Here is a 24,256-nt window from a genome sequence, read left to right as displayed (position 1 = left end):
CATGACTGCTGTCCACCATTTATGAAAAGTATTCTGTCAAGTTGTTTATGCCATCCCATTGTATTGGAGACGTTTTCCATATTTCCTAAGTTTGTTGCACTGCAGTAGCATATGTTCTACTGTTTTTTACTTCTCACCGTAGCCTGACTAGATTGGGTTCCCTTATCTTGCTTTCTTGTGAATGTGATCCTTCACAGGGAGGGCATTATGTAAGCATTTCCAAATAAACTACAAAACTTAAGGACATGTAACTACAAAACACAAAACTCAAATATATGTAATTTAATAGAATATCAATTTTGACACTGTCTACTCTCATTTTTGCATTCACATATAGGATTGAAAGATGAATTAAATAAGGCGATACTCAAACGAGTTCAACTTAGTTAGAAGTTGTTTGAGTTTTGTTCGTCCACTAAACAAACTAAATGTGAATGGTATTTTGTGTTTGACAAAATTTCAAACTTAGGCTATGCTTCACTCAATTAGTAACAAAATATTTGAGACTTACGTCATAAATATTTGAACTAATAGAGCTTGATTTAAATTATACTCAATAAAAGCTCGTGAATTCGGCTCAATAAATAAATAAGTCAAGTTTAAAAATATAAAAATATTAATCACACTTCAATTTTTATTAACGGCACTTTTACCATTTATTTTATTATATAATTTAATAAATAAAAATCATATAATAGAAATGATAGTGAAAGTATCATTAATAATTCTCAAATAAATAAACAAATAACCTTAAACAAAGGAGTGTTGGGCTTGAGTACATTCGTTCATCGTACCCCAATCTACGGACACGAGCGTCATTTCGCTTGAACAAAATATAAGGGCTTAATTATCAGCTTGGCTTGGGTTATTAAGCATTTTTCTGAAAGCGTCCTGTTTCGGTCCACCTTCTTGATTGGACTCGAGTTAGGGTCCAGACACGACATAAAACTTGCGGAGTGGGTTTCGGAGTTAACTTAACGGCCGCATCTTAAGCAACGACGTCGCTTACCTTGTGGTTTCATTAACTCTGATGAGTGAAGGCTGAGTAATCAAACTCGCGAGAGAGCGGCAAACTGAAAACGGAAAAAGCACTCAACAAACCTTCCAGAAACTCTGTAGATGCTCGCAGGTAACTTTTTTCACATTGTTATACTGTGCTTGCCTGCTGCCTGTATATTACGTTTGTATGGTGCCTATGGAGGAAGCTGCCTTTATGCTAATTGTCGCTGCCCTGCACTTTATTTATTCACACTCTCACTGACAAACCATCAAACAATTCACGTGCCAGCATCAATGGCGCATTTAATGGTTTGTTTGTTTAATATAGGTTGGCTTTCAAGGTAGCGGCTTAACATTGTGTCCTAGAGAGGATTTCTTAATGGGGTTTTGTGGGTTTTGAGGGTATGTATGTAGAACTTCTCGACAATGGTTCTGGGCAGAAGTCTGCAGAATAATAAGCAAGAGAAGAATTTCAAACCTGCAAACCGAACATTTGGGGGTTCTGGTGCTAGTAATGGAAGATTAGCTTCTGAATCAAAAGGGAATGGCAGAAGTAAAAGGGTTCAAACTGGAGGGAATAGAACTACAGGTGCTTCTCATCCTAGTCAGAGTAAAGTGACAAAGCAAGGGGTGTTTGGAAAAAGAAGTTTCAAATCAAAGATTAATGGTGTAAGCAATGGATACGTGACTAAGGGAAATAGTGGTTGTAAGCCATCGAATTCTGATAAAAAAAGAAAAAGAACTTATGCTGATCAGCCTCCAGACGAGGAAAGAGTGTCCAATGACAATGTAGGATTCCCAGCAAGAAGGTTTTCATCTAGAATCGTGAAGAATAAGCTTAATGATCATTATCATGAAGAAAAGCGGACAACAAAAGGAAACTCCTCTGGGTTTGGAGATTTGAGTAGAAAAGGTTCATTGGCTGGAAGAGGAAAATCCAGGGAAAGTGAGTTGGCGGGCAAGAAAAAGTCAATAGCCAAGGTAAAGGCTGTAGATAAACTGAAAGATGTTGAAGTTGAAGGAGTTAGGAATGATAAGCTGAAGAAAATTGCTAAAAGCAAATCCGACGTAACAAAGCAAATGGAGCAGAACCATGGCAAACATGCTGTCGGCTCTCCTGAAAGACCTTCCAAGAAGAAAGTGCAGTACAAGAAAAATATCACTGATGATTCAGAAGTAATGGATGAAAAGCCTAAGAAGAAAAAGCGAAGGATCAGGCTAGATCCTCATGATACATCAAATAAGAGGCTCGATGATGGAGCAGCTATTAATAGTCAGTAACTTGATACACTTTGTCTCCTCCTTCTCACTCTCCCTCGACACTAATGCGAACATACACCCACAGACATATCTTGAGATGTCATTTTTTTTATAGGTTCATTTTTTGTTCATCAAAATGATGCTTTAGGCACATGCTTATCGCTATTTCCCTCTTTCTTATTATATTTTAATGTCAACGGGGTTCATGCAAATAACATTGAGTTAGGTTTTCCTGGATACATTTGGAATGTAGGACCACTTACATTGTTAGGGCTGGTGCTGGTAATTAAGGAAGGGAAAGACATATTGGTATAGTTATTGGTATACTCACAGACATATTGGTATACATTGTTGAAAACACAAGAAGAATTATTAGCTGTCCATATCAAGCCATTGTCTCTATGTGAAATTTGTGGCAGGTTAAGGACTAAATTACTGCTTCTTGCTCTTGGCAGCGCAATATGTCATTCAGTCACTCTAATTGAACTTAAACTACTTGAAAGGAAATTTGAACTTGAACTTTTTGAATTAGATAAGGTGGGTTCTACCTACTTTCTGAAGTTGCAAAATTTGCTGCAGAAACTCAGAAATTGTAAGTAAATCCTTTTATCTGAGCTAGGTGAAGTTTAAAACTATTGTTGATTATATATGTGATTCAAGCTATGTGTGTTTGTCCCATCCATTTGGATCAAGCATTCATACGTCTTCATAATAATCTGTATCTTGGCTCTTTTTAGAACTCTGAGCTGTTTACAAGTGTTGTTCATCTCTTTCTAACTTATTCTCTTGTTTACCTTCCAGATCAGGTTAAAAAGAAGAAGGAAGATGACTCAAAAACTTGTGTTTTGGAGTTGTCCAGAAATGCACAATTTCGAGCAATAGTTCCTAGCCCCTCTATCCTTTCCTTTGTCGAAGACAATGTAATTTACCTATTTAGACGTTCTATGCTTGAATACTAACACCAAAGTCTATATTTTGTCAAACTCTACTTAGCCTACTCAGAGATAAAATTATGAATAAAGTGATTTTTCAATTCTTATACAGTTATTAGGCCGAAGACGAGAAATTGAATTTAGGAGGGCTGGCTACAATACTGAGCTTTCTGCTCCTTTAGACAATATTCCCTATTCATCAAGCTCTGAAAGGGAAAGGATTGAAGAAACGGTATGTTCATATGTCATGTATTGCATGGGGTTTTTAACTGGTATTGAACTCCTTTTCTGTTGAGGGATGGGTTGAAGGAAAATACAGCATAGCTAGGTGGATCCGTGTTAACTATGCAAGGAAAGAATTTACTTCTGCGGATTAACTTTTTCGATTTTCTCTGTCTCGGTTCAATTTTCTGGTCAGGTATTTAGAAATAAATTGACATTTTATGCTGCTGCAAAGATTTCCTCATCATTTCCTCCTTCTGAACTTCCAGAGATTGCATTTGCAGGTAAATCTCATGGAAAATTTTTTTCATCTTCTTTGTGAACTCTTCTGCTTATTTATGGTTTGAATAAAGTAATTTTGTCATCCATAAATTGGCCTTTCAGTAGCTGATTAATGTAAAGATGATATGGGTTTATATGATATGGTGAGTGCACTTTCTGCTGGCACCATAGAACTGTATTAGGACATAACAACTGTGTAAGTTGTATGAGAAAACATCAAATGCATACTGCTCCACATTAAAGCCATTGTACAAGACACATAGGTTTGCATGATGAAAGTTGCTTGTCTAATTTATGTTAACATGACAAAAGCTTTTTGGTTACGATGTTTCTGTTGTGAGAATGTTCTGTTTGAGATTAGTTCGTCATGACTTTTTAGCATGTCAGACAAGATATATGCTTTTTTGGCTCCTGTATTTTCTCAAACATGATGAAATTAAACATTGTTTTTGAAGTGGTTGTAGGAAAGAGTGTTATTTTATTTCCTTTCTGTCAGATAATCTTGCTGACTTCTCTTATCTGCATTAAAATTCTTTTTTTCAGTTCTCTTTACTATTACTTTTTCATGTTTCTCATGCCTATTGAGGTTGCTCTAGTTATTTCATTGTTGTATAGTAAATTTATGGAGCTGTGCCTTTGAGACTATTTTTGATAATATGATAGTTGTAGTGTTTCATTGAACTCAATCTTTTTATCAGGGAGGTCGAATGTAGGAAAGTCATCTTTACTGAATGCATTAACTAGACAGTGGGGTGTTGTGAGGACATCAGACAAGCCTGGACTTACTCAGGTGTTACATTTATGACGTCCTTGGATTAAACTTAAAAGTTGCACATGCATATTATCAGCTTATGTTTTTCATGTAGACCATAAACTTCTTCAAACTTGGACCAAAGCTATCTTTAGTCGATTTGCCTGGATACGGATTTGCGTATGCAAAAGAAGACGTCAAGGAAGCTTGGGAGGAGCTTGTGAGTATGCAAATGGCTTTTAGCTTCTTTACAAATTCCTATTCCACTCTTTAGTCTGCTTGGTTTTATCCAGATACAATTGTTGCAATTATTCACTGACGAGTTAGGTCATTGTGAATATTTCGCAATTATGATTCAGATTTAGACTTATCATTTAGAACACTATGCCACTGTTTACTTTTTAGCAAAATTAGTGTTCAATGCATTATTTTGGTCATAGGTGTTTGAAAAAAAAATTGGTTTGAAGCAGGGTATTGCCTTGAACTTTAATAGTCGTTTTAGTACTCACTTAAAATGGAACTGCAGTTTATACTGCATTTCCTGTTCTGGATTCTTTCCATTCTTCTCAATTAGTGCCTTATTAAATGCTCATACCGAAAGGTTGAAGGTATGGGTTAGAGATATAATTTCTTTTGGTTAGTAGTCTTTAGCTGGAAATGTTAAATGTAAGTTATATTTTGTGGTAATTACCCTACTTGTTCTATTAAATCTAAGTTTTAGTAATTGCTGGTTGCCATTGTTCATGAACTAGATAATGCCTTTTCAGCAGTGCAGCTATCAATGATCTTCTTTTCCTGGGTTATAGCTGTATGATTCCCTTGTTACCTTGGCTGTAATTTGCTTTGTTTGAATGTCTTTAATATACTTCCAATCTCTAGGTGAAAGAGTACGTGTCTACACGAGTTGGTCTAAAGAGAGTGTGTCTTCTTGTTGATACAAAATGGGGAATGAAACCAAGGGATCATGAACTTATTGATCTGATGGAAAGGTACAATAAGCATATTATCTGCTCATTAAAAATTTTCTCCCTATACAGTCATCTTCTGCTTGGTTTGGTCTTTCCCTCATGTTATTCAAATTGTTAGATGAGATTTTTACAAGAATTGTGGTTTTAGGAAAATAAAATGTAAAGGACACATATATGAATGTTTATGAGGTCTCACCTTGGACTTACTCCAATCATGAACTTATTGATATGATGGAAATGTGTAATAGTGGATGACATTTTTTACAAGAATTTAGTTTTCACCTTGGACTTGCTCCACATAATGAATGTTTTTGAGGTTTCAGCTTGGACTTGCTCTGTCATTAGTTGTTTCTGTAAAGGGATATATCTTTTTTCAAGTTAGATTTTGGCTCAACCTGTAAATCCACTTTCTTCTGTATGGTTAATGTGCAGGTCGCAAACCAAGTACCAGATTGTTTTGACAAAGACAGATATGGTTTTCCCAATTGATGTGGCACGTCGGTCAATGCAAATAGAAGAGGTAAATGCAGCAGAAATAATTTCCCCTTTTACTTCCAAATGTTTTTCTACTCTTTGCTGAGACTAAAATAAGCTCTCTCTGTTTGCTGCAGAACCTCAAGGAAAAGAAGTCTGCGGTTCAACCTGTGGTAATAGTGAACATGAAATAAATCTAGCTTTCTTTCATCCTGTATTTATCACACTGAAAAAGCATCCCTGTTTTTTTTGACATTGGATTTATTGCAGATGATGGTAAGCTCAAAAACTGGAGCTGGTATTCGAAGCTTAAGGACGGTTCTTGCTAAGATTGCTCGCATTGTGAAGCCTTAGGAGATACTGCTCAAGTGCACCTTTACTTTCCAAGCATATTAGTAGTATGGCATTGACTAATGTGGTCGTCTTGATCTATGAGTGACTCTTGACATTGGTTGGTATGTGAATGAATAAAGGCTCATGTAATGTCCGCAGATTGCTGATATGTTGGTTGAACGTCTAACCAAGAAAAATTTTGGTTGCAGATGTTGAAGGCGCATTGGAAATTGTTGCTGTAGGTCATTGAAGAGCGTTTGAATTCTGAACAGTTTCGAGTGTGAAAAAGTCAAGATTCAAGTTCTCTTTTTAGCCCCAATACTTCATCAAGATTCGGTCAAGAGGAAGAAACTTATACTAATATCGTAGCTGCTCATGGTAAAGTCAGTAGTGATTTTTAATTCCGTTCAATTTCCATAAAACTACAATTGGATTCTAATGTTTTGAACTTTTGATATTCTGACATTCACCTCTTCCATGAAACTAACTCTATTTGGTCTAAAAAAACAAGATGATGATGTAAAAGTAGCAGCAGTGTTATGATAAATTCGTGATACACTAAAGGATTATGGTGCAAAATTCTGGAATGGAGATAAGGTGAGAGAATGATGATATTAGGAGGGCAGGGAATTGAATTATCATTCATTGGTGATGCTCTGTCAAAAGTTTTGGTTGAGCTGTTACAACTCACCATCATCATATTTCATTGAAGTTGTGTCTGTGTAGCATATTGATGAATGATGAGCGTGACGTGAGAAGTTCATAAAATTCAACAACGGGTGGACCATTGGCGGTGATGATGCATTTTTTTGTCAATCAATTCAATTTGTGTGGATTTGTTCCATTTGGAGATAGTTGCCCACTACTGCACTAAAAAGTCTCCATTGACTGGGTTCGGTCAGTGTTCATGCAGCTCCACCTCCATTTCACTAAAAAATATGCATGCATGCTTTTTATAGACGGTTGTTGTGTTTATGAACGAAATTTCCGCTATTAAATTTGTCCAATTGAGAAAAAGGAAGGGGGGGGGGGGGAAAAAAAGAAGAATAAGGAAAGATAAATTAATTTAGAGAGTCGTTCACCTAAACCCCAATCAATGAGCTGCGTGTGCGTTAGGAAAGTAATCGGGGATTTTTCCGGAATGGGTCAACCCTTGCCCGTCGACTTGTCTTCGTGCCTACGCTGTTATTCTTCTCTCCCCGCGCTTTTGACATACGTGACTGCCAACTTCTGTTCTGATATGCCTTGGTGGCCTCCATGTCCATTACTAGCAAGCAAAATCATGCTGGTAAATGCACACGTTCTTGGAAGCTGATTGGTTCCCATTACCCTATTTTGTCAACTCCATTCAAATTCGTTTTGTTACAAGATGAATTAATGGAAAGTCGCCAACTAACACTTGGAAAAGAATTATTATGGTAGTTGTGGAATAACAAATTTTTTTTTTTCAAATTTAAAAAAAAAGAAAGGCGAATGCCATCCCAGTCAATCTCCATCATTGCAATTTTTGTTCCCTCTTTTATTCTTTTTTTTTTTTTTTAAATTCTTTCTCACCAATTAAAAAAAAACTAAATCAGTTGAGATTAAAGTCTATAATAGTTACATACCTCCCAATAGAAAGCCATCCCTTTTGGGAATACTTCCATTCTAGAAAAAGATAGTAATGTATAAGTAAAAGATTTTTTTTTTTTTAAAAAAAGGTGTTCTTGAGGCACTTATTACTCAAAAGATTTTCTCAAATTTTTTGTCATGAACAAATTAACACCCGAGAGTGAGACCAAATCCACAAATAAAGAAAAGTCAGACCCAATCATACTATGCATTAACTACTAGTAATATGAAAATATAAAACAACTAATGATTTATGGATAACCCTAGGAAATTCTAATATGATCATTAATTGTTCTACATAAATTCGTACCCAAAAAAAAAAAAAAAGAATGTTCTATATAAATAATAAATAATATGTGATCATATGAATCCACTTGATCATTTAGAAGTCGCTGGTGTGGAGGTGGCGACCAAATCTTTTCTTCTTACCCACCTCCTTCCGGAAAGGGCCTGCGCTTCCCGGTCTTTCTCTCTCTCCTCTCTTCAAAACCTCTCAAAGCAAAGCAGCAAAGGAGGGAAGAAAAACAAAAGATAGGCTAAGAAAAGTAAAGCAAAGGAAAAAGAAAAAGAAGAATGTGTCCATTGAGAATTATCCTAATCTTCCTGTCTGCTACTCTTGCCGGATTCTTCGTCTTCCGAAATCTCAAATCTCAACCCACCACCGATCTTGACTCCGACACCGACACCCTAAACACTGTAGAATGCAATTCCCCAGATAACCTCTCAAAGTCTCCTCCTTTTTCCTCCAAGGTTCCCCCTTTAACTTTCATCCTTTTTCCTTTTCTTTACATATTGTCTAATTATCTTGGGTTTATGTAAATTTTTAACCCCTTCTCTCTTTCTGAATTAATAGGTATGTGGGGCAATTGGGAAAGGGTTTTGGACGTGCGTGGACATGGCAAGTGGAAGATATTTGTGGAGGAATTTGGTGGGCTCCGAGTCCTCTTCTCCAGCTTCTGAAAAGGCCGACTGATGATCCCGGTGGTAAAGGTTGATCATTGGGTGGGATTAGGTTTTGTGATTTGTTACTCCACTTGTTGTATTGTATGCTATGGACTGTGTTCGCTTTCCATTTGTAATTTTGCTTTTCAATTAGGGCTACGAGTTTAGGAGTCTGTATCATCTTAATTGTAAAGCTTTACTGTTATGAAAATACCACGAGAATACCTGTGTGGAATGTAGGTTATTTTTCGTAATAATATGCATATTATTCTTGTTCGTTGTGTGTTGGGAATTTCTTTCTTGGTCGGCCGTTTATGGATATATTGAACTTACTGTCTAGTTGAGCCTGAGCAATGTTCTCTTTCTTCCTTGATATCGAAGTTGGTTGACTTTGGAAGGAACATGTTTGGATGGAGGCTTCAGTTTAGTTAAGCCTCAGTGATTGATCATTCGCTTTGGATAACCAGAAATCAAACCCATTAGTCAATAATGCTAAACGTCTTTAGAACTCAATCTTATGGCTGCTTTGGTAGTAATTGTTCCTCTAAACATTTTCTGAACTTGTTCAGTTGTGTACTAGGTAGAAGGAAACTCCACTTATTGATGCTTCTTTCCTGTATGAAGCTGATAAAAGACCTAGTAAGTTGTCCTATTGTAAATCTTCCTGTAGACGAAGCTTTTACATGTCAAAATATGGTTTGCATGTGTCTAGTTGTTATTACATTGAGAGATCTTAGTTGATTTCCTATCTCTGGATAACTTCAGAAGACTTTTCTTGAGTATATGGATTTTCGAACTTTATAGATGTAGAGATCCATTATGTCTTGGAAATTTGTCAAACTTTGTAGCTTTTCACTGGATATGAATGTTCTCTGGTCTTGTATCTGAGAACGTTTATTCATGCAAGAAGCTTGTCAACAGGAAAATTAGGATAATTACTTGTAAAAGTTGTTCTGTTAGGATCATTGCTTGTAAAGGTTGTCTTCTGGGAAACATCATTTACAATTGTTTTCTTGTTGACCTCTTAGGGCTCTAAGAGCTGCAAAGATCCAGTTAAACCAGGCGCATTCTGATGAACATCTTGATAAATTGTGATTGATTACGAGTGTTGTAGTCAACATATTTAAGATTAGTCACTGTGTCCACAAGCAGATGTGTAGATTACGTTACAGCATGTCTGTTTAACCCCCTTTTCTATTAAAGACATCGCGCTGGGTAATGTTTGTAGGGGTTTGCTTTCTTTGATGGGAATGGGCATCTACAAGCAAATGGTATATCTGAAGTACATCTATGTTGTAACATCGCAAGGTCAAAAACGTGTTTTAGGAAATTGTAATCTTTATGGATCTTGTTGACAGGCTGAAACTTAGATAGATGAATTCCTTTTCGAACATACTGGGAATTAAATTTGCATATGTGTGTTTTTGTTTGATCTTATGCCTGAAAATGGATTGCCATACATCTAAGATTTGCTTGACATTAGAGCAAAGAAGATTGGTTTATTCTCCACAATTTGGTTTAAAACGTTAATAAAATGTCTCCGAAAAAATTAGTGCAATGGATGGATTGTCAGAAATATAGGAGGAAACGTATGTCAGTTTGTGAAATGAATTACTTGGTCCAGGCTGCTGAATGTAGGGGTGAAGGACGACATTAATAATTTTGTAGACAGAATCGAATCCCTTCCTGTTAATAAATGGGTGTTGGTACGTTTTTAAACTTTTTTTGGAAGAGGCATTGTGCAGACATGTTCCTTGACCAATGCCATCTTATGTTCTGCCTTTTTTCTCGTCCTTGTCTCTGGATATTTTCGCTTTCAGTACTCAAGAAGATAATCTTCTTGACATTTTTAGCCTGCCTTTGATTGCTTACCGGTCTGTTTGCTTAGCAAGGCTGAGGCATCAGGTTTAAGGGGTTCAGAACTCGACTGGTTCAATTTTTTTCTTTTAACCCCGGTTGATTCATATGGGCTACGATTAATTTTATCTGGTCTGCTTTTTAACCTTCTTTAATAGCTGAAACAAGTTTTCGGTTGAACCCCAAAACCCGAGCCATCTGACGTTACTTTTCTGGGTGAAAATTGTTAAAATGTCTGCAATTCCAGTATCGAAGCTTTGCCTCCCTTCACTCTTTAACATAGATTAAATCTAGCCGGTGAAGGAATCTATACGAAGATGACGGATGGTACAAATTATTTGAATCCTTAACTTAAAACCGGATATGATCAATTAATGATGGCGTGTTTCAAGAAAAGCAACTCAGATTGACTTGTAGATTTCATGCGCAGACGCTGCCGTACAATGGAGTTCCAGTCTTCCAGAATCCGAGCAGTGCAAGTTTTTCAATTCAATTTTGACATTGAAATTGGACATCCATACGGATACCCTGCTGTTTCAAACAAAAATTTTTTTTTCTCCGGGACAGACATATTCAGGAGTTAATTGTTTAGAACCATTGCAGCCAGCAGCCTCTTGGGCTCTTGTTAAGTCTCGGTGGGAGTGGGAGTGGGAGGTAAGGGTTTAACCTTTGCTTCTCACCTTGCCACTTAACTGTGACTTCCTTCGATTGAAAGATCCTGTTGGGTTCCTCTCTTCTTAGATTAGGCTAGAGTAGGCAAATGTTATCGTTGCGAAAAAAAAAAAAAAAGTTTAGAACCATTGCACTAGTATGTTGACCATGAGGGTATTTTAAAAAAATTAATAACAAATAAAGCAAACCGGTTCAAACCCAAATTTACAGGGTACACGAACTATGGGCTTTTTAAACTGGGAATCGTGAGGCGTAAACAGGAAAAAAGGTTCTCATGTTCGTTAGCCCGCTATTGGAGCCAGTCAGATCCTTATTGGAAAAAGGGACGCAGAATTCAAAATATTGATCCAATCACAACGGTCGAATTACGCCTGATCCAAAGGATAGCTAGCAAATCCATAACAGAGAGAGGAGAGAGAGAGAGATGGGGAGAAGGAAAGGGCGAAAAGAAACACCGGAAACCCTAAATCCCGAACAAGGAGAAAATGATCAAACGCCACCGACTTTATGTGAAGCAGGAGGAGAAGAAGAAAGAGCAGGAAAAGGAGGGAGCAAGTTTTACGCGGTATATCTACTAACTTCGCTTTCCCCAAGATTCAAAGGTTCCTCTTATATCGGGTATGTAGCAGGTTTGGATCCCCGTCATTTCTGGATCCATTTTTGAAACTTGAGTTGGTTCCCTAGCTTTATCTTGGGAGTGTTTTGGAATCAGGGAAATTGCTTAGTGATCGGTTGCCAAGTTTCTCAATTTTCTTTGAATACAATTTAGCATATATTTAATGTCGTGGAGTGTTGGGTGGGTGCTGTAGGTTTACAGTGAATCCTCGTCGCAGAATAAGGCAACACAACGGGGAGATAGGGAGCGGTGCTTGGAGGACCAAGAAGAGGCGACCGTGGGAGATGGTCCTTTGCATTTATGGCTTCCCCACCAACGTTGCCGCTCTCCAGGTACATGTTACACGATTCAATTCTGTTGCACTAGCAGTGAGTTAGATGTTACCTTTTGTAAATGTCGTTGACACGCCTTGGACTATTTGTTTTAAAGTTCATTTTTTTAAAAAATTTTAAGCTGCTAAATTGAGTGCTATACTGGTGAGTGGACGTAAGATTAGTGTTTATGAGTTTTTTTCTGTGACCGCTTGGTTAGCGTAGGCAAAGACAGTTTTGCAGATTGTGGATTCTATGCAATAGATTTGTTCTTTTTAGCTCCATCTTTTGTTCTCCTCTCTGATTTGCCCTCTTCGTGCCATAGTTCTCTGTTGAGTTACACTTCTGAATTCTAATAGCTTTGCAACCCACAGCAAGTACCAACTTTTTTTTATCATTGATGGGCCTAGAATGATGTTAACATGAGAGCCAGTTCTTTTTGCCTTAATTATGAAATGAGGCAGCATACTAATTGCTGTCTAATGAATCGAATTGCAGTTTGAGTGGGCCTGGCAGCATCCACTAGGATCACTGGCGGTAAGAAAAGCAGCTGCTACCTTCAAATCTCTTTCTGGGCTTGCAAATAAGATAAAACTTGCCTACACTATGCTCACCCTTCCTTCTTGGCAGAGGTATTACAGGATTCCTAGACGTGCTAAGCTTGAAATACTGACTGAATTTTGGTTATTTACTGATGGCTAAAGTGTTGCTCCTGTGTACAGCTTAAATCTCACAGTAAACTACTTTTCCACAAAATACATGACGCTCGCATCTGGTTGCCCTAGCCTGCCGGAACAAACGAGGGTACAGTTTGGTTCTATGGATGAGCTTCCGTGCTATACAGGGGGCAATTTATGTGCGGGGGAAAATGATGACTGGGATCCTGCTGGTGACGACTGTGAGCACAGTGGTGGATCTGAGGAATCTGCAGAGGATGGATCAGCAGATGCACAACCGCTGAGCAATATTGAACTTGTTCAAGATGGCTTCAAAGAAACTGAAAATCTCGGTCTGTATAACTGGACTGAAGCAATTGCTCACGAACAACAAACGTCAACAGAAAGCAGCGTCTTCGAACTGCCAAAGAACTTGCAAATTAGCAAAGAAGAGGCCCAGAAGCAGTCATTCCAGCTCGACGACTTTCTGGTCTTCGGCTGCAGTAACGCAACAAGAATTGCTGAAGATACAGGAACATTCAGATTGTATGATGAATTTAACGTCGCAGACCCTCAACTGCCCAGGCAACAATCTGTACAAAATGTAACTCTGAATAAATTTGAACTCCCTTGCACCTCATCCGAAGTTGAGGTAATAGATTTGTCTACACCCTCACCTTGCTACAATGTGAGTACAGGGAATAAGAAGAGAAGACTCTCTGTTGGATGTCCTGAAATAATAGACTTGACCAATTCCCCCATGTTTGTTTAAATACAGAAATATGTCTTAGAATAATGTAATTACTGCTGGATGATGCAAATAATATATGCGATCCAGAAATAAATTGAGTTTCTTACACACTTATTTTGCGACTTCTTATTTTCATCCATCTGAATCTTACCCAGGGAAATTGGATTTCGTAGAGATCTGTTACTGGGGGTTTGCCATGGTACCTGAATGAATGTGAGTGCAAAATGGCATTCCTGCTTTATACAACAGCTGATCGCTAGATGAGTGTCATTCCTGACAATTTAATTCCTTGACAAGTGTTGTTCTCGACAGTTGACAATTTATCACTATTTTAAGCGGTCATTTCACATGAAATCTGCAGCGCATAGGATTTTGCCTGGTTCAATCACATTTACTAATTCATTTACCAGGGAATTTCCATCAAAATCGATATTGATAACCTGATAATGATGAAGGATTAACTAAATTTAGAGCCCCGAGGTTTTGCCATAATTTCATTTGCACCCCTAGGATTTCAAGAAATAACTAAACCCCACCATCCCCGTTTCACCTTCCCTCACCGAAGAAGTCAACCATTTTTTTTTGCGTTGTGGATAAGGGATGATGGACTTGTGGCCATCGTTCTCTTTAGTGTAGATCGCAGACAACACGCTGCACAGCATGGCACAGTATTTGATACAGTAGTATAGTATGGGCTTGCGCCTTACAGAAGACGAGCAAAGAGAAAAACCACAGTAGCCATCCCCGGCCTCCTCCAACCAGCAGCTAGAAGCCCCGGACTTCTCCCTCGCCGGAAATTAAGTTCCTATCTCAGTATTACAGTCATCAGACAGAACCTGTTCGTGGTACAACTTAGTCGCAACATAAAAAAGGATCACCGCAACAGAATGTTTGAGCACGTCACCGCGAATGAAATAGCAGGGTATGGTGTTGGTGCTTTGCTACTTTTTGCCACAATTTCAGCTCCCAAGATTGACTCTTTAATTGCAGCTTCCCAGCGTAGGTAATATTTTCTTTTTCCCCCTTTTTCGCCTTATATCATATGTCACATTCTGCTCTCTCTATCTCTGCTGTAAAACCTACTAGATGAGTAGGTTGACAAGGATGAGGTTGTTAGTACTAATCGTGATTCTGCATGGTAAATTTTTTTGATGGCTATTTGTTTTTGCCAATGTTTACGTGTGCTTTTTGTTCAACCACTGTGAAACATAGCGTCCATAATCTGGCAACCACCATCAGGAAAAGCTTTAGCTAGTTACTACTTCAATTTAGAGAAATGGAAGTGTTATTCTAGCTGAAATTGAAGTGACTAGCTATTTGATGAATGACACCGGTAAGATTTCTTTGTGCATTTTCTTGGACAAGCAGTTCATTGGGCATGTGCAAGAGATGTGGTGATTTGAGGTTGATAGCATGCTCAAGATGCAAGGGATCTGGTTCGATCACTCGAGGAGGTCCGTTCAGTCTCAATCCAGTAGATAGTGCTTACCAGTCCTTCAGGGTCAAGTCCAAAGAATTATCCATCTCATGCACCAAATGTCAAGCCAAAGGACATTTTGGCTGCCCAGCTTGTTCTCGAGTGCCCCAAGCATGATCTTCCATACGACATGAAAACCAGAGCATAAGCAGTTGTTGTCAAAATGAGATGTTATGTGGTAACATACTTGTGCTTCATACTAGTGCTCGAAAGGGAAATCAGTATTCTACTGGAAGTTCATGGAAAGACGTGACCACGTCTGATTGATAATATCAGATTTTATATTCATTTACTTGCATGTGTCATAAACCTGCAGAAATTGGCAATAATGTCCTCAACCGGATAATTCTAGCCAAATTGAGATTTGAGAACCGAATCTCCCTCAGAGCTAGGACAAACTATTGAATCGGCCAGACCATACGGTTTGCTTACAGAGAAGTATTTCGTCTCTAAACAGGAGTTATTTCTGGATTGTTCTTACTTCGTCAGCAAGGACAAAAGGAAACTAGCTCTTGCCCAATTTAGTTGCTGTGTCTATGTTCAGTTGTAAAAAAAGCTATTTGTGGGACATCCGATTAGACTCTTCTACGAAAGGCTGATACTCGAGGCACACTGATTAATGGATATCAGATCATTCCTTATCAACCCGGAATCCATTAATACTATAGCCCCAGTGCATGAAACAGCAAATACTGCCCGTCAGGTCCTTTTTTTTAAAAAAAAAAAAAATTTGGCCTGCCATTGGTTCAAAGGAAAATGTCTTAATATGAATAAAAGGCCTGAAAGTCACCATAAATAAATTAAAAACTGGGATTCCTTAACATAAACAGTGGTATGCAGTGGCAGCAATTGGTTGAAGGTACCCATAAAAATACTTCAAGATTGAGACGTTGGTCTACAAATGCATAGGCTATATTTACACATGCATTAATATGCAACATACAACCGAAAGTAAGGGATTTGGAGTCGGGGAAAAGGGACACCTTGAACCCGTAAAAATACATGACAATGTGGAATACAAAGACAGACTCAAGGTAACTTATCCTGCAGTATCAGCAGCTGCGGCGGCTGCTGCTGCTGCTGTTGCTGGTCCTCCGAAGCTTGGGTTTCCAGCTGTCGATGTTGAATTTGCTGCTCCTGCTGTTCTGACTCCTTGCGTTCTTGTTCACCTTGCCAAACCCAGACAATATCCTGCAGACCAGGTCGTAGACCGTCATCTAATATCTTCAGATATTCCAGTGTATCTCCACTTGATTTCTTCATCTCCACCAAATGAAACTCAGGAGTGACCTCAAAGATCTCCGCATCAATGGACAATATTCCCTTTCTACCTTCTTTTTTTCCTTCAAGTTTAAACAATCCCCGATCCCTTTTTGTTGTCTTTAGCTTCAGACGCTTGGCAACTTCTTCCAGCTTTGAGATTATGACAGCTGCTGGTTGCCAAGAGGTGAATCTGGCTTCTTTCTTTCGTGAACTTTCTTCAAACAGTCTGGATAGATCAAATCCAGCAGAAAAAGAGATGATATCAAACGCATTTAGGTTGGTAAGTGCCAACAGGTCTTGTGTGCCATCAGTGGCTCTACTGCTATTCTCAAGGGATCTGGTCCCTGCATCTGTACTTGAAGAAGCAACTTCCTTGTTTTCTATATTGGGCTTGACTAATTTTGAATTCAATCCCCCCTTAAACCAAGGATGATCCTTGATTTTTGCAATTGAGATTCTAGTACTCGGATTTGGATCCAATATGCGCAAAAGCAGACGGCGCACTTCTGGTGGAAACCAATTGGGGCACTTGAACTCTGCTTTGCCAATCTTCCGATACATCTCCATCAAATTTGAGTCATGAAATGGAAGATAACCAGACAATAGAACAAATAAAATCACTCCACATGACCAAACATCAGCTTTGGCCCCATCATATCCTTTCCTATTAATGACCTCAGGAGCAACATATGCAGGAGTACCACAAGTGGTGTGAAGAAGCCCATCTTGGCGTTTTGATTCAGCTAGGGCACTTAAACCAAAGTCAGATATTTTCAGATTTTCATTCTCATCTAGAAGTAAGTTTTCTGGTTTCAAATCCCGATGATAAACCCCCCTGCTATGGCAGAAATCAACTGCATTAACCAGCTGTTGAAAGTATCTTCGTGCAACATCTTCCTTCAGCTTTCCTTTAGCAACCTTGTAAAACAGTTCGCCCCCTTTGGCATATTCCATTACAAAATAGATCTTGGTCTTAGTGGCCATGACCTCATAAAGTTGAACAACATTAGGGTGCTTAACAAGTCTCATAACAGATATTTCTCGCTTGATCTGATCAATAAGCCCAACCCGCAATATTTTCTCCTTATCTATCATTTTAATGGCTACACTCTGTCCAGTACTAATATCCCTACCATAGTAAACCTTAGCAAATGTGCCTTGTCCTAGTAATCTACCTAATTCGTATCTTTCCATCAATACACTCACTGTATTTTCCATTTTTAAGCTACAAAATCAGTTATTTGATTAAATATTTTTTCTCCTGTTGATGCCGTACATAAATCGTAAGCAGGAGTGTTAGATACTTGATATCGCTCACCCGTCCTCACATATGTCATGCTTTAATAATACCAGCACTTTAAAACTTCTTGGACCAAGTTTTCCTTTGGCATTAGATGCAATTAAATTATGATCTAAGGTAGCAATACCATCATGGATGGAGGAATGAGAATTTGCAAAGGTCAAAACCTCGTCAACATCGGAGGGAGGCTGTGAGATGCTCAAGCACATCTTTCTGCATTCCCTGGTTTCTCCCTTTCAAAGATCAACTGGTAATGCCAAGAATATGTTGCTGAGCAACTTAATGAACTTGGTGCCACTTCAAGATTAAGCTGAGATAGAGCAAGAAGTACGATCACCAGACCAGATAACCCTTAGGCCTGTGGAACAAGAAGGATAAGGTATGTGTTTATCTACAATGAGATAAGACTGCAGTATGATTGAAAAGAATTAACATAGTGAACAACAATATGATCGCAAATCCCCCGTCCCCTCCCCGCTTCTTAAATCCCACCCGTCCCCTGCTAGAAAAAATTTTAAAAAAAAAAGATTGCAAAAATGTAGTGTCAAGAGCAATCGACATCCACCAATTCCAGTGAACAGGAAACACTCAAAAAGCATCGGTACACTCAATGGCAATAATTTCACCAATTATCCATTTGAAAAATGCTTATCATGAAGACCATTTTTGTCTAATATTTAAGGTTGTGAGAGTAATTACATACTGTAGACAACATATTCAGAGAAGAACTAATGGAATTGGCAATTTCAAAGCAACTCTAACATGGTTAGCGTTCATGATTATGATTTAGTGGCCAAATAATATTCTTAGGAAAATATTATTATTTTCTAATTGCTACAAAATCAACAAGATAATTCATTTCTCGGAGAATTACTATGAAATTAATTAAAGTTGTTCTCAAGCCCATATGCATGTCACGTAGATATCCTTCCTGTTCATCACGAGTCAAATCTACACACCCAGTATTACACTGGGGACAAATAAGGACACGAATATCAGAAAAAACCATGCTCAATGTTGCCTAAAATAATAACAGAAACTTATAAACCCCAATTAACAGGCTAAGGATTTTCAGCCTTCTTCCTCTGTTGCTCTGCAATCAAGATTCAAGCTTTCCACCCCATTAAGACAAATAGACAATCCAAAAAGGACTTTCAGCTGATCAAAAATTGAACATGACTAATCTCATCCCAGCAGTTTAGTAGAAATGCGATAAAAACATAATAATCAAATAGTAGTAGACACCCATAAAATTGACCCCAAAACCGACACTTACCTCTCTATTTCTTTGAGCAGAGATAGAAAGACCCCACATAAAATCTGCAACTGTAAAAACAATGGAAAGATGTCGGGCTAAAAAGAAAGGTCTTTCTTGATACAGAGAGAGAGAGAGAGAGGGGAAGAGAGAAGAAGAAGAAAACTAAGAAGAGGAAAGAAAAAGAATACAAGTGGCCAACCATATATGGGATGAAAGTGCGAAAACAAGGATGGATGTACTAGAAGACAGCGGGAGGAGGAAATTTCTCGTGTGGGCTCGTCTATGATAAAGGCACGTGAGGTGTCCTCAAGATCCGGAATCTGTCCTGAATTTCATCATCTTTGTTGCAGGAGCACTAGGCACTAAAAGACGAATCTTAAAGAACTCTTCCGGAGTTGTTGGAACCCACATCGCCCAACCCGGTCGGTTCTTTCAGGGTACCTATGATCTCATTACTGTAGTTAAACTAAATATGCAGATTAACAATATTGAGTTGCCTTAAAAAAAAAAAAGAAAGAAAAACAATATTGACTTGTCTAGACAATGATTTTATTTCAATTTATTATTTCACATGGTACGGGAAAAGACAAAAAAAAAAGGAAAATTTGAAGATAATTGCACATGACACTTCTTGAATTTCATCAAGTTTTGACTATCAAGTGAAGTCAATAGCTAGTAGTGTTCGGGATATATAGCCCAAGATGGGGGATGAGATGACTGAAATCATGGTGAAGTAGAACATTATATTCACTAATTGGCTGGACGTGGATTTCTTATGAGTTTTTTTTTTAATTATTTTTTACTGTGTTATTTAACCGCTAATCTTTCGAATGTTTCTAATCTAATTGGGTGCGTGTGTTTCTATCTCTTGACAGAAAAAAAAAAAAGAAGAGTAAAACATTATATTCCATGAAAGGGGATAATTTCTTGCTAAGTTGATTGGCAAATCACTTAAGACCAAATTTAAAGATGCCTCTTTGAATAATCAAAATCTCTCTACTACTACACAGCAACAAGTAATCCCTGTTATTTTATTTACGAAGAGAAATGTCCTTAATTCATTGTCTCATGACTTAATTGAGCAAGCTAATTATGATGCTTTATGGCCCGAAACTGTCACACACCAACTATTCATGCATATGACTTTGAATCTTTGATTGCATTAAGATTTCAAATGCTACGGCTCAGGATGTTTAATAATAATAAGAAATCCGTCAACCTCCTCCAATGCACTCAATTGAGTTAAAGCTAGTTTGTATTAATAATCGTAATAACGGCAAAGACTAAAGAAAACTGCATCTCTAACGCAGGAAAATTCACCCAACACGTCAAAGCAAGAAATGTTTCCCCATCCTTCGACTGTAAATTACCAGAAGAATGGGATGCTGCAACAAATACTGGGCTCTGAACTATATGATTCAAATAAATGCGATACATCATTGTCATTGTCATGTGAAGAAAACACAAAGAAATGGACGCATCGGGAACATTGAGAAGGAAATGATGGGGGTTGGCAAGTTTGGACGAGTAAGAACACAGGAGTTAGGACAGGTGGTGAAACCGTGATCAAGTGGTTACGTTTATTACTCCCTCCGTCCCGTTTTGTTAGTTTTAGTTTTTTTTTCACACAGATTAAGAAAGTGTAATTAATTTGGTTGGAAACATAAATTTAGATTAATAATTTTCTAAAATACCCTTATGCTAATCACGAAGAGTGCCAATTAATATCAGTTACAGCTAATGGGTTAGTATTGGAAAAGCTCAATGTATTCAATGTAGTGGGTTAATATTTAATAACAATGTATTAATAACAAGATATTTAATAAGGGTATTTTAGATAATTTGAAAGATTACTATATTTTTTAATGGGAAAGTGGACTACAATTTGGGACAGACGAAAAAGGAAAACAAGACTATCAAAATGGGACGGAGGGAGTAATTCAGAAAATTGAAAAGGTAGGATTTGTGCCTTGTGGGGTGAGTTTGAGCCCACGTGGGAGTCGGAGGAATGGAGACAGACAGAGACAGTCAAATGACTTTCATCTTTAGTGCACCTAATTCCCAGCATGGTGCCACGTAGCCAGACCAAGGTAAAAGACTCAAGGTCATGACTCTTTATCCCTAATAATTTATTCATTTGTTAAGATGAACGTTTGATTCTGGAATCTCAGTAATCTTTCTACCCAGTTATGAAGAAGTCGGATTGAGTATGAATCAAATTTGTAAGCAAGAGCTGTATTTTGGTAGGAGCATTACCCTTATAAAATTGTATGCTGGTACTTCTTGAATTTACAATGCGAAAATAAGCCGGTCGCTTTTCTACTTTTCATTGTTGTAACGCGAAAATCTGAAAATCTTTAATTGTTGATCAGAATGATCAGATACTCCTATATATGTTTTTGAATTTATTCAGGCAAAGATCAAAACAAACAGATGAAAGATAATCATGAGCTTGTAAGCTTGTAGAGTTAGAAATTGCGGTGATATTTCCTCTAATTAGATCACTAAAAGTAATAAAAACCTGACGGGCCACCAAGTGTTTAAAAGAGGAGCTATATAGTAGGAACAAAACAAACATGAAGGGAATTCATGCTCGCCCTTTTTCTCATCGATGCTTGCGCATATATAGAACATAACAACACCAAATATATAAAGGAAATTTAAAGCAATGAATTATGCGATTTTTGCATTGAATGACAACTGTGTTGACGGACGATCGGTAACAAACAATAGATATATATATATATATTCCCTCCCTTTTTTTATAACTGACGTTTAAGAAATTTGCTCTTAAGTACTTTTATCTGTCGTTGTATTATTCCCATGCAACATTAATTATTTTTTCACAATTTTACCCTTTTATCTCTCTTTACCAATACATGGCTCTTAATTACTACTCCTAATAATTATTACTTCTCTCTTTGCTTTTGGCCCAGTAAAACAGCACCATTCAATACTCTAGTGAGAGAAAACATGAGTGAATTGGACAATTAATGAGGGTACAAAAGGAAAGTAGTGTATAGATTTAAACAATGAAAAACTTTTCTTAATTGGTGTGCAAAACCTTAAACGTCAGTTATAAAAAATGGAGGGAGTATATATATATATATATATATATATATTGGAAATGTGGGAGCGTAGAAGCTGCCCTTAATGTCTTTCATGGCCTTCAAGCGAAAAACGTTATTTGCTGGAATTCTGTCACCGTTGGCTTGGGCACGCATGGTTATGGAAAGGAGGCTATAGATATTTTTGTTTCAATGGAGAAGGGAGGGATGAAACCAGATGGCATTGCCTCTGCTGGATTTTTATGTGCATGTAGCCACTCTGGGATTGGTTCTTGAGGGCAGAAGTTATTTCTCACGACTGCGTGTAGCTTTCATGGCGTTGAACATTACGGCTGCATGGTTGACCTATTGGGTCGATCTGGATTTGTGGAAGAAGCGCTAAAACTTGCGAAGACCATGCAGCACATGAAGCCTAATGCTGTGGTCTGGAGAAGTCTGCTCCAGGCATGTCAAATTTGTAAAGATACTAAATAACTCAGAATCTCTTGGAAGTGGATCCACGTGATGGGGGAAATTATATACTATGTGTTTTTATCGAGCCTATGTGCATCACTCAAGTGACGTCAATGTATGCCGGAAGTTAATGATGGAGGCAGAGGAGTACGTAAAACCCCAGGATGTATTTCAATTGAGGTATAGGCAATGTTGTACACCGATTTCTAGCTGGGGATACTTCACATCCTCAGTTCCAACTTCCAACAAATTTATTCATTTCTGGATGAAATCGAAAAGGAGCTACAGGCTCATGGGTACCAGCCAGATATAACTTCAGTTCTTCATGACGTCGGTGATGAAGACGGAGAGAGTGCAGCCAGACACCACAGTGAAAGGATTGCTGTTGCTTTTGGGCACCATCAGGAGAGAGAGACTCTCCGTGTAGTCAAGAATCTTCAAACTTGTAAAGCTTGCCGCTTAACTATTAAGCTTAGTTCAATGTTATTTAAGAGAGAGATTATAATGAGAGGCCGAGATCAGTTACACCATTTCAAGGATGGGTTTTGTTCTTGCAATATTTACGTTGCTGAAGAAGATCATCCTGATTACTCAACCTACAGAACATTGGAAAGATGTTGGCTTTGCCTTTCAATTTTTTTTTTTTTTTTTGGTTCCTTTAACAGGGAAGTGATGAACTTTAAGAAGCAGGGAGAAGAAGGGGGAATTAAATCCAGAATCTCTAATTCCTTTTAATTGGTGAATTTTTTTTTTTGATTCCTTTAACAGGGAGAAGAAGGAGAAATTAAATCTAGAATCTCTAATTTCTGAAATCTCAGCTTTAACCATTAGATCAAAACCTTCTTGACGGTCCACTTTGATGCATGGATCCTCAAGAGTATCACGATGATGTTTTGATCTTAATACAAAAATATAGTTTGTGCATTCACCGTGCACCGTGAGATGTTAGATGCTGTTGCTTTACAATTATACATGTATTTGTTTTATGCAAGCGAGCCAGTTGACTCAACAGGAATGCGAGACTTAAAAAAACACTTGTGTTGAAGAGCTCCTATATTTGTTTTAGGGTGCCTGCTACATTTTTACCATTCACTTCAGATTGGGGCAAATTTGAATCTCCATTTCCTTATAACTTCACTTTCCATTTTCTAACTTTGTGACCATGGGTTACGTGCGTGCTGGTGTACCAAAAACATCTTACTTCACTCCGTCGGTCTGTTGTATCACTTCTACCACTAGCAGTAGTAGGTATTTTTGCAGTTACGTCTGCATGATCTACAGTATCATCACGTTGTATTCTACCAGCAAGGTTGTTCAATGTACCAATGAGTAGTCTGGTAAAGTAAATAGACTAATTTATTTGTTAGAATGATGATGAGAACCTTGATTTGATTGCGATTGAAAGTCATTATTTGACGAGGGTCCCCTGCTTTGAGAAAGTATGACTGGGAACTTTTTAAGATTCGTATGGCACAAACCACAAAGTTCTCTGTATTTGGTTCAATTTCAATACAATACGTTTGTATTTGGCAAAAATAAAGTGGCAGTCAAGGTGCATTAATTGAGCAAGTCACAGGTAATTCAGCATTACATTGCAGAGCAATGGAGTCAAAGCCTGTATTAAACTCCACGAGATTTTAGGAGGTGCTCTAATCTAGAAAATTCCGAATTCAATCGACTGCACGTGCATTCTTCAACTCCAATGGCAGGGTCGAGATTGCAGGTTTCACATTCACATGCCCAGCCACCCCATAAATTGTGGCTAAACATGCATGGCGTCATTTTCATATGCCTGCTTAC

At 37.9% G+C, this 24,256-nt stretch overlaps 4 protein-coding genes across 4 annotated transcripts; 3 read left to right on the top strand and 1 right to left on the bottom strand.

The window, feature by feature from the left end:
• The first annotated feature begins 790 nt into the window (after nucleotides 1-790).
• Nucleotides 791-6,927, top strand: LOC113743038 (uncharacterized). The gene is made up of 12 exons (XM_072080142.1): nucleotides 791-1,129; nucleotides 1,328-2,272; nucleotides 3,061-3,179; nucleotides 3,304-3,423; nucleotides 3,610-3,697; nucleotides 4,394-4,485; nucleotides 4,562-4,666; nucleotides 5,326-5,435; nucleotides 5,847-5,934; nucleotides 6,026-6,061; nucleotides 6,159-6,343; nucleotides 6,431-6,927. Exons 2-11 carry the CDS (start codon nucleotides 1,426-1,428, stop codon nucleotides 6,240-6,242), a joined length of 1,689 nt encoding a protein of 562 aa, XP_071936243.1. The 5' UTR covers nucleotides 791-1,129; nucleotides 1,328-1,425; the 3' UTR covers nucleotides 6,243-6,343; nucleotides 6,431-6,927.
• Nucleotides 6,928-11,315: 4,388 nt separating this feature from the next.
• LOC113731293 (uncharacterized) lies at nucleotides 11,316-13,751 on the top strand. Its single transcript, XM_072080139.1, has 4 exons — nucleotides 11,316-11,921; nucleotides 12,113-12,251; nucleotides 12,729-12,862; nucleotides 12,953-13,751. The coding sequence occupies exons 1-4, from the start codon at nucleotides 11,728-11,730 to the stop codon at nucleotides 13,656-13,658; spliced, it is 1,173 nt and encodes a 390-aa protein (XP_071936240.1). The 5' UTR covers nucleotides 11,316-11,727; the 3' UTR covers nucleotides 13,659-13,751.
• Nucleotides 13,752-14,199: 448 nt separating this feature from the next.
• Nucleotides 14,200-15,406, top strand: LOC113731300 (uncharacterized). Its single transcript, XM_027256484.2, has 2 exons — nucleotides 14,200-14,640; nucleotides 15,006-15,406. Exons 1-2 carry the CDS (start codon nucleotides 14,525-14,527, stop codon nucleotides 15,229-15,231), a joined length of 342 nt encoding a protein of 113 aa, XP_027112285.1. The 5' UTR covers nucleotides 14,200-14,524; the 3' UTR covers nucleotides 15,232-15,406.
• Nucleotides 15,407-15,949: 543 nt separating this feature from the next.
• On the bottom strand, nucleotides 15,950-17,595 carry LOC113731280 (CBL-interacting protein kinase 2-like). The gene has a single exon (XM_072080134.1). It carries the CDS (start codon nucleotides 17,593-17,595, stop codon nucleotides 16,144-16,146), a length of 1,452 nt encoding a protein of 483 aa, XP_071936235.1. The 3' UTR covers nucleotides 15,950-16,143.
• Between the last annotated feature and the right edge of the window lie 6,661 nt (nucleotides 17,596-24,256).

This window comes from Coffea arabica, chromosome 1c (assembly GCF_036785885.1).
Source record: "Coffea arabica cultivar ET-39 chromosome 1c, Coffea Arabica ET-39 HiFi, whole genome shotgun sequence".
NCBI classification, from domain to species: Eukaryota; Viridiplantae; Streptophyta; class Magnoliopsida; order Gentianales; family Rubiaceae; genus Coffea; species Coffea arabica.
This window is presented reverse-complemented; position numbering and strand designations above follow the sequence as displayed.

Excerpts from the sequence above, each read along its gene's own strand:
- LOC113731300 (XM_027256484.2), top strand. The coding sequence starts at position 14,525 with ATGTTTGAGCACGTCACCGCGAATGAAATAGCAGGGTATGGTGTTGGT. Across the intron at positions 14,641-15,005 it reads ATTGCAGCTTCCCAGCGTAG|TTCATTGGGCATGTGCAAGA; the intron begins GTAATATTTTCT and ends TTGGACAAGCAG.
- LOC113731280 (XM_072080134.1), bottom strand. The coding sequence starts at position 17,595 with ATGGAAAATACAGTGAGTGTATTGATGGAAAGATACGAATTAGGTAGA.
- LOC113743038 (XM_072080142.1), top strand. The coding sequence starts at position 1,426 with ATGGTTCTGGGCAGAAGTCTGCAGAATAATAAGCAAGAGAAGAATTTC. Across the intron at positions 4,667-5,325 it reads AGGAAGCTTGGGAGGAGCTT|GTGAAAGAGTACGTGTCTAC; the intron begins GTGAGTATGCAA and ends TCCAATCTCTAG. Across the intron at positions 5,935-6,025 it reads GGTCAATGCAAATAGAAGAG|AACCTCAAGGAAAAGAAGTC; the intron begins GTAAATGCAGCA and ends TGTTTGCTGCAG.
- LOC113731293 (XM_072080139.1), top strand. The coding sequence starts at position 11,728 with ATGGGGAGAAGGAAAGGGCGAAAAGAAACACCGGAAACCCTAAATCCC. Across the intron at positions 12,252-12,728 it reads CCAACGTTGCCGCTCTCCAG|TTTGAGTGGGCCTGGCAGCA; the intron begins GTACATGTTACA and ends ATCGAATTGCAG. Across the intron at positions 12,863-12,952 it reads ACCCTTCCTTCTTGGCAGAG|CTTAAATCTCACAGTAAACT; the intron begins GTATTACAGGAT and ends TCCTGTGTACAG.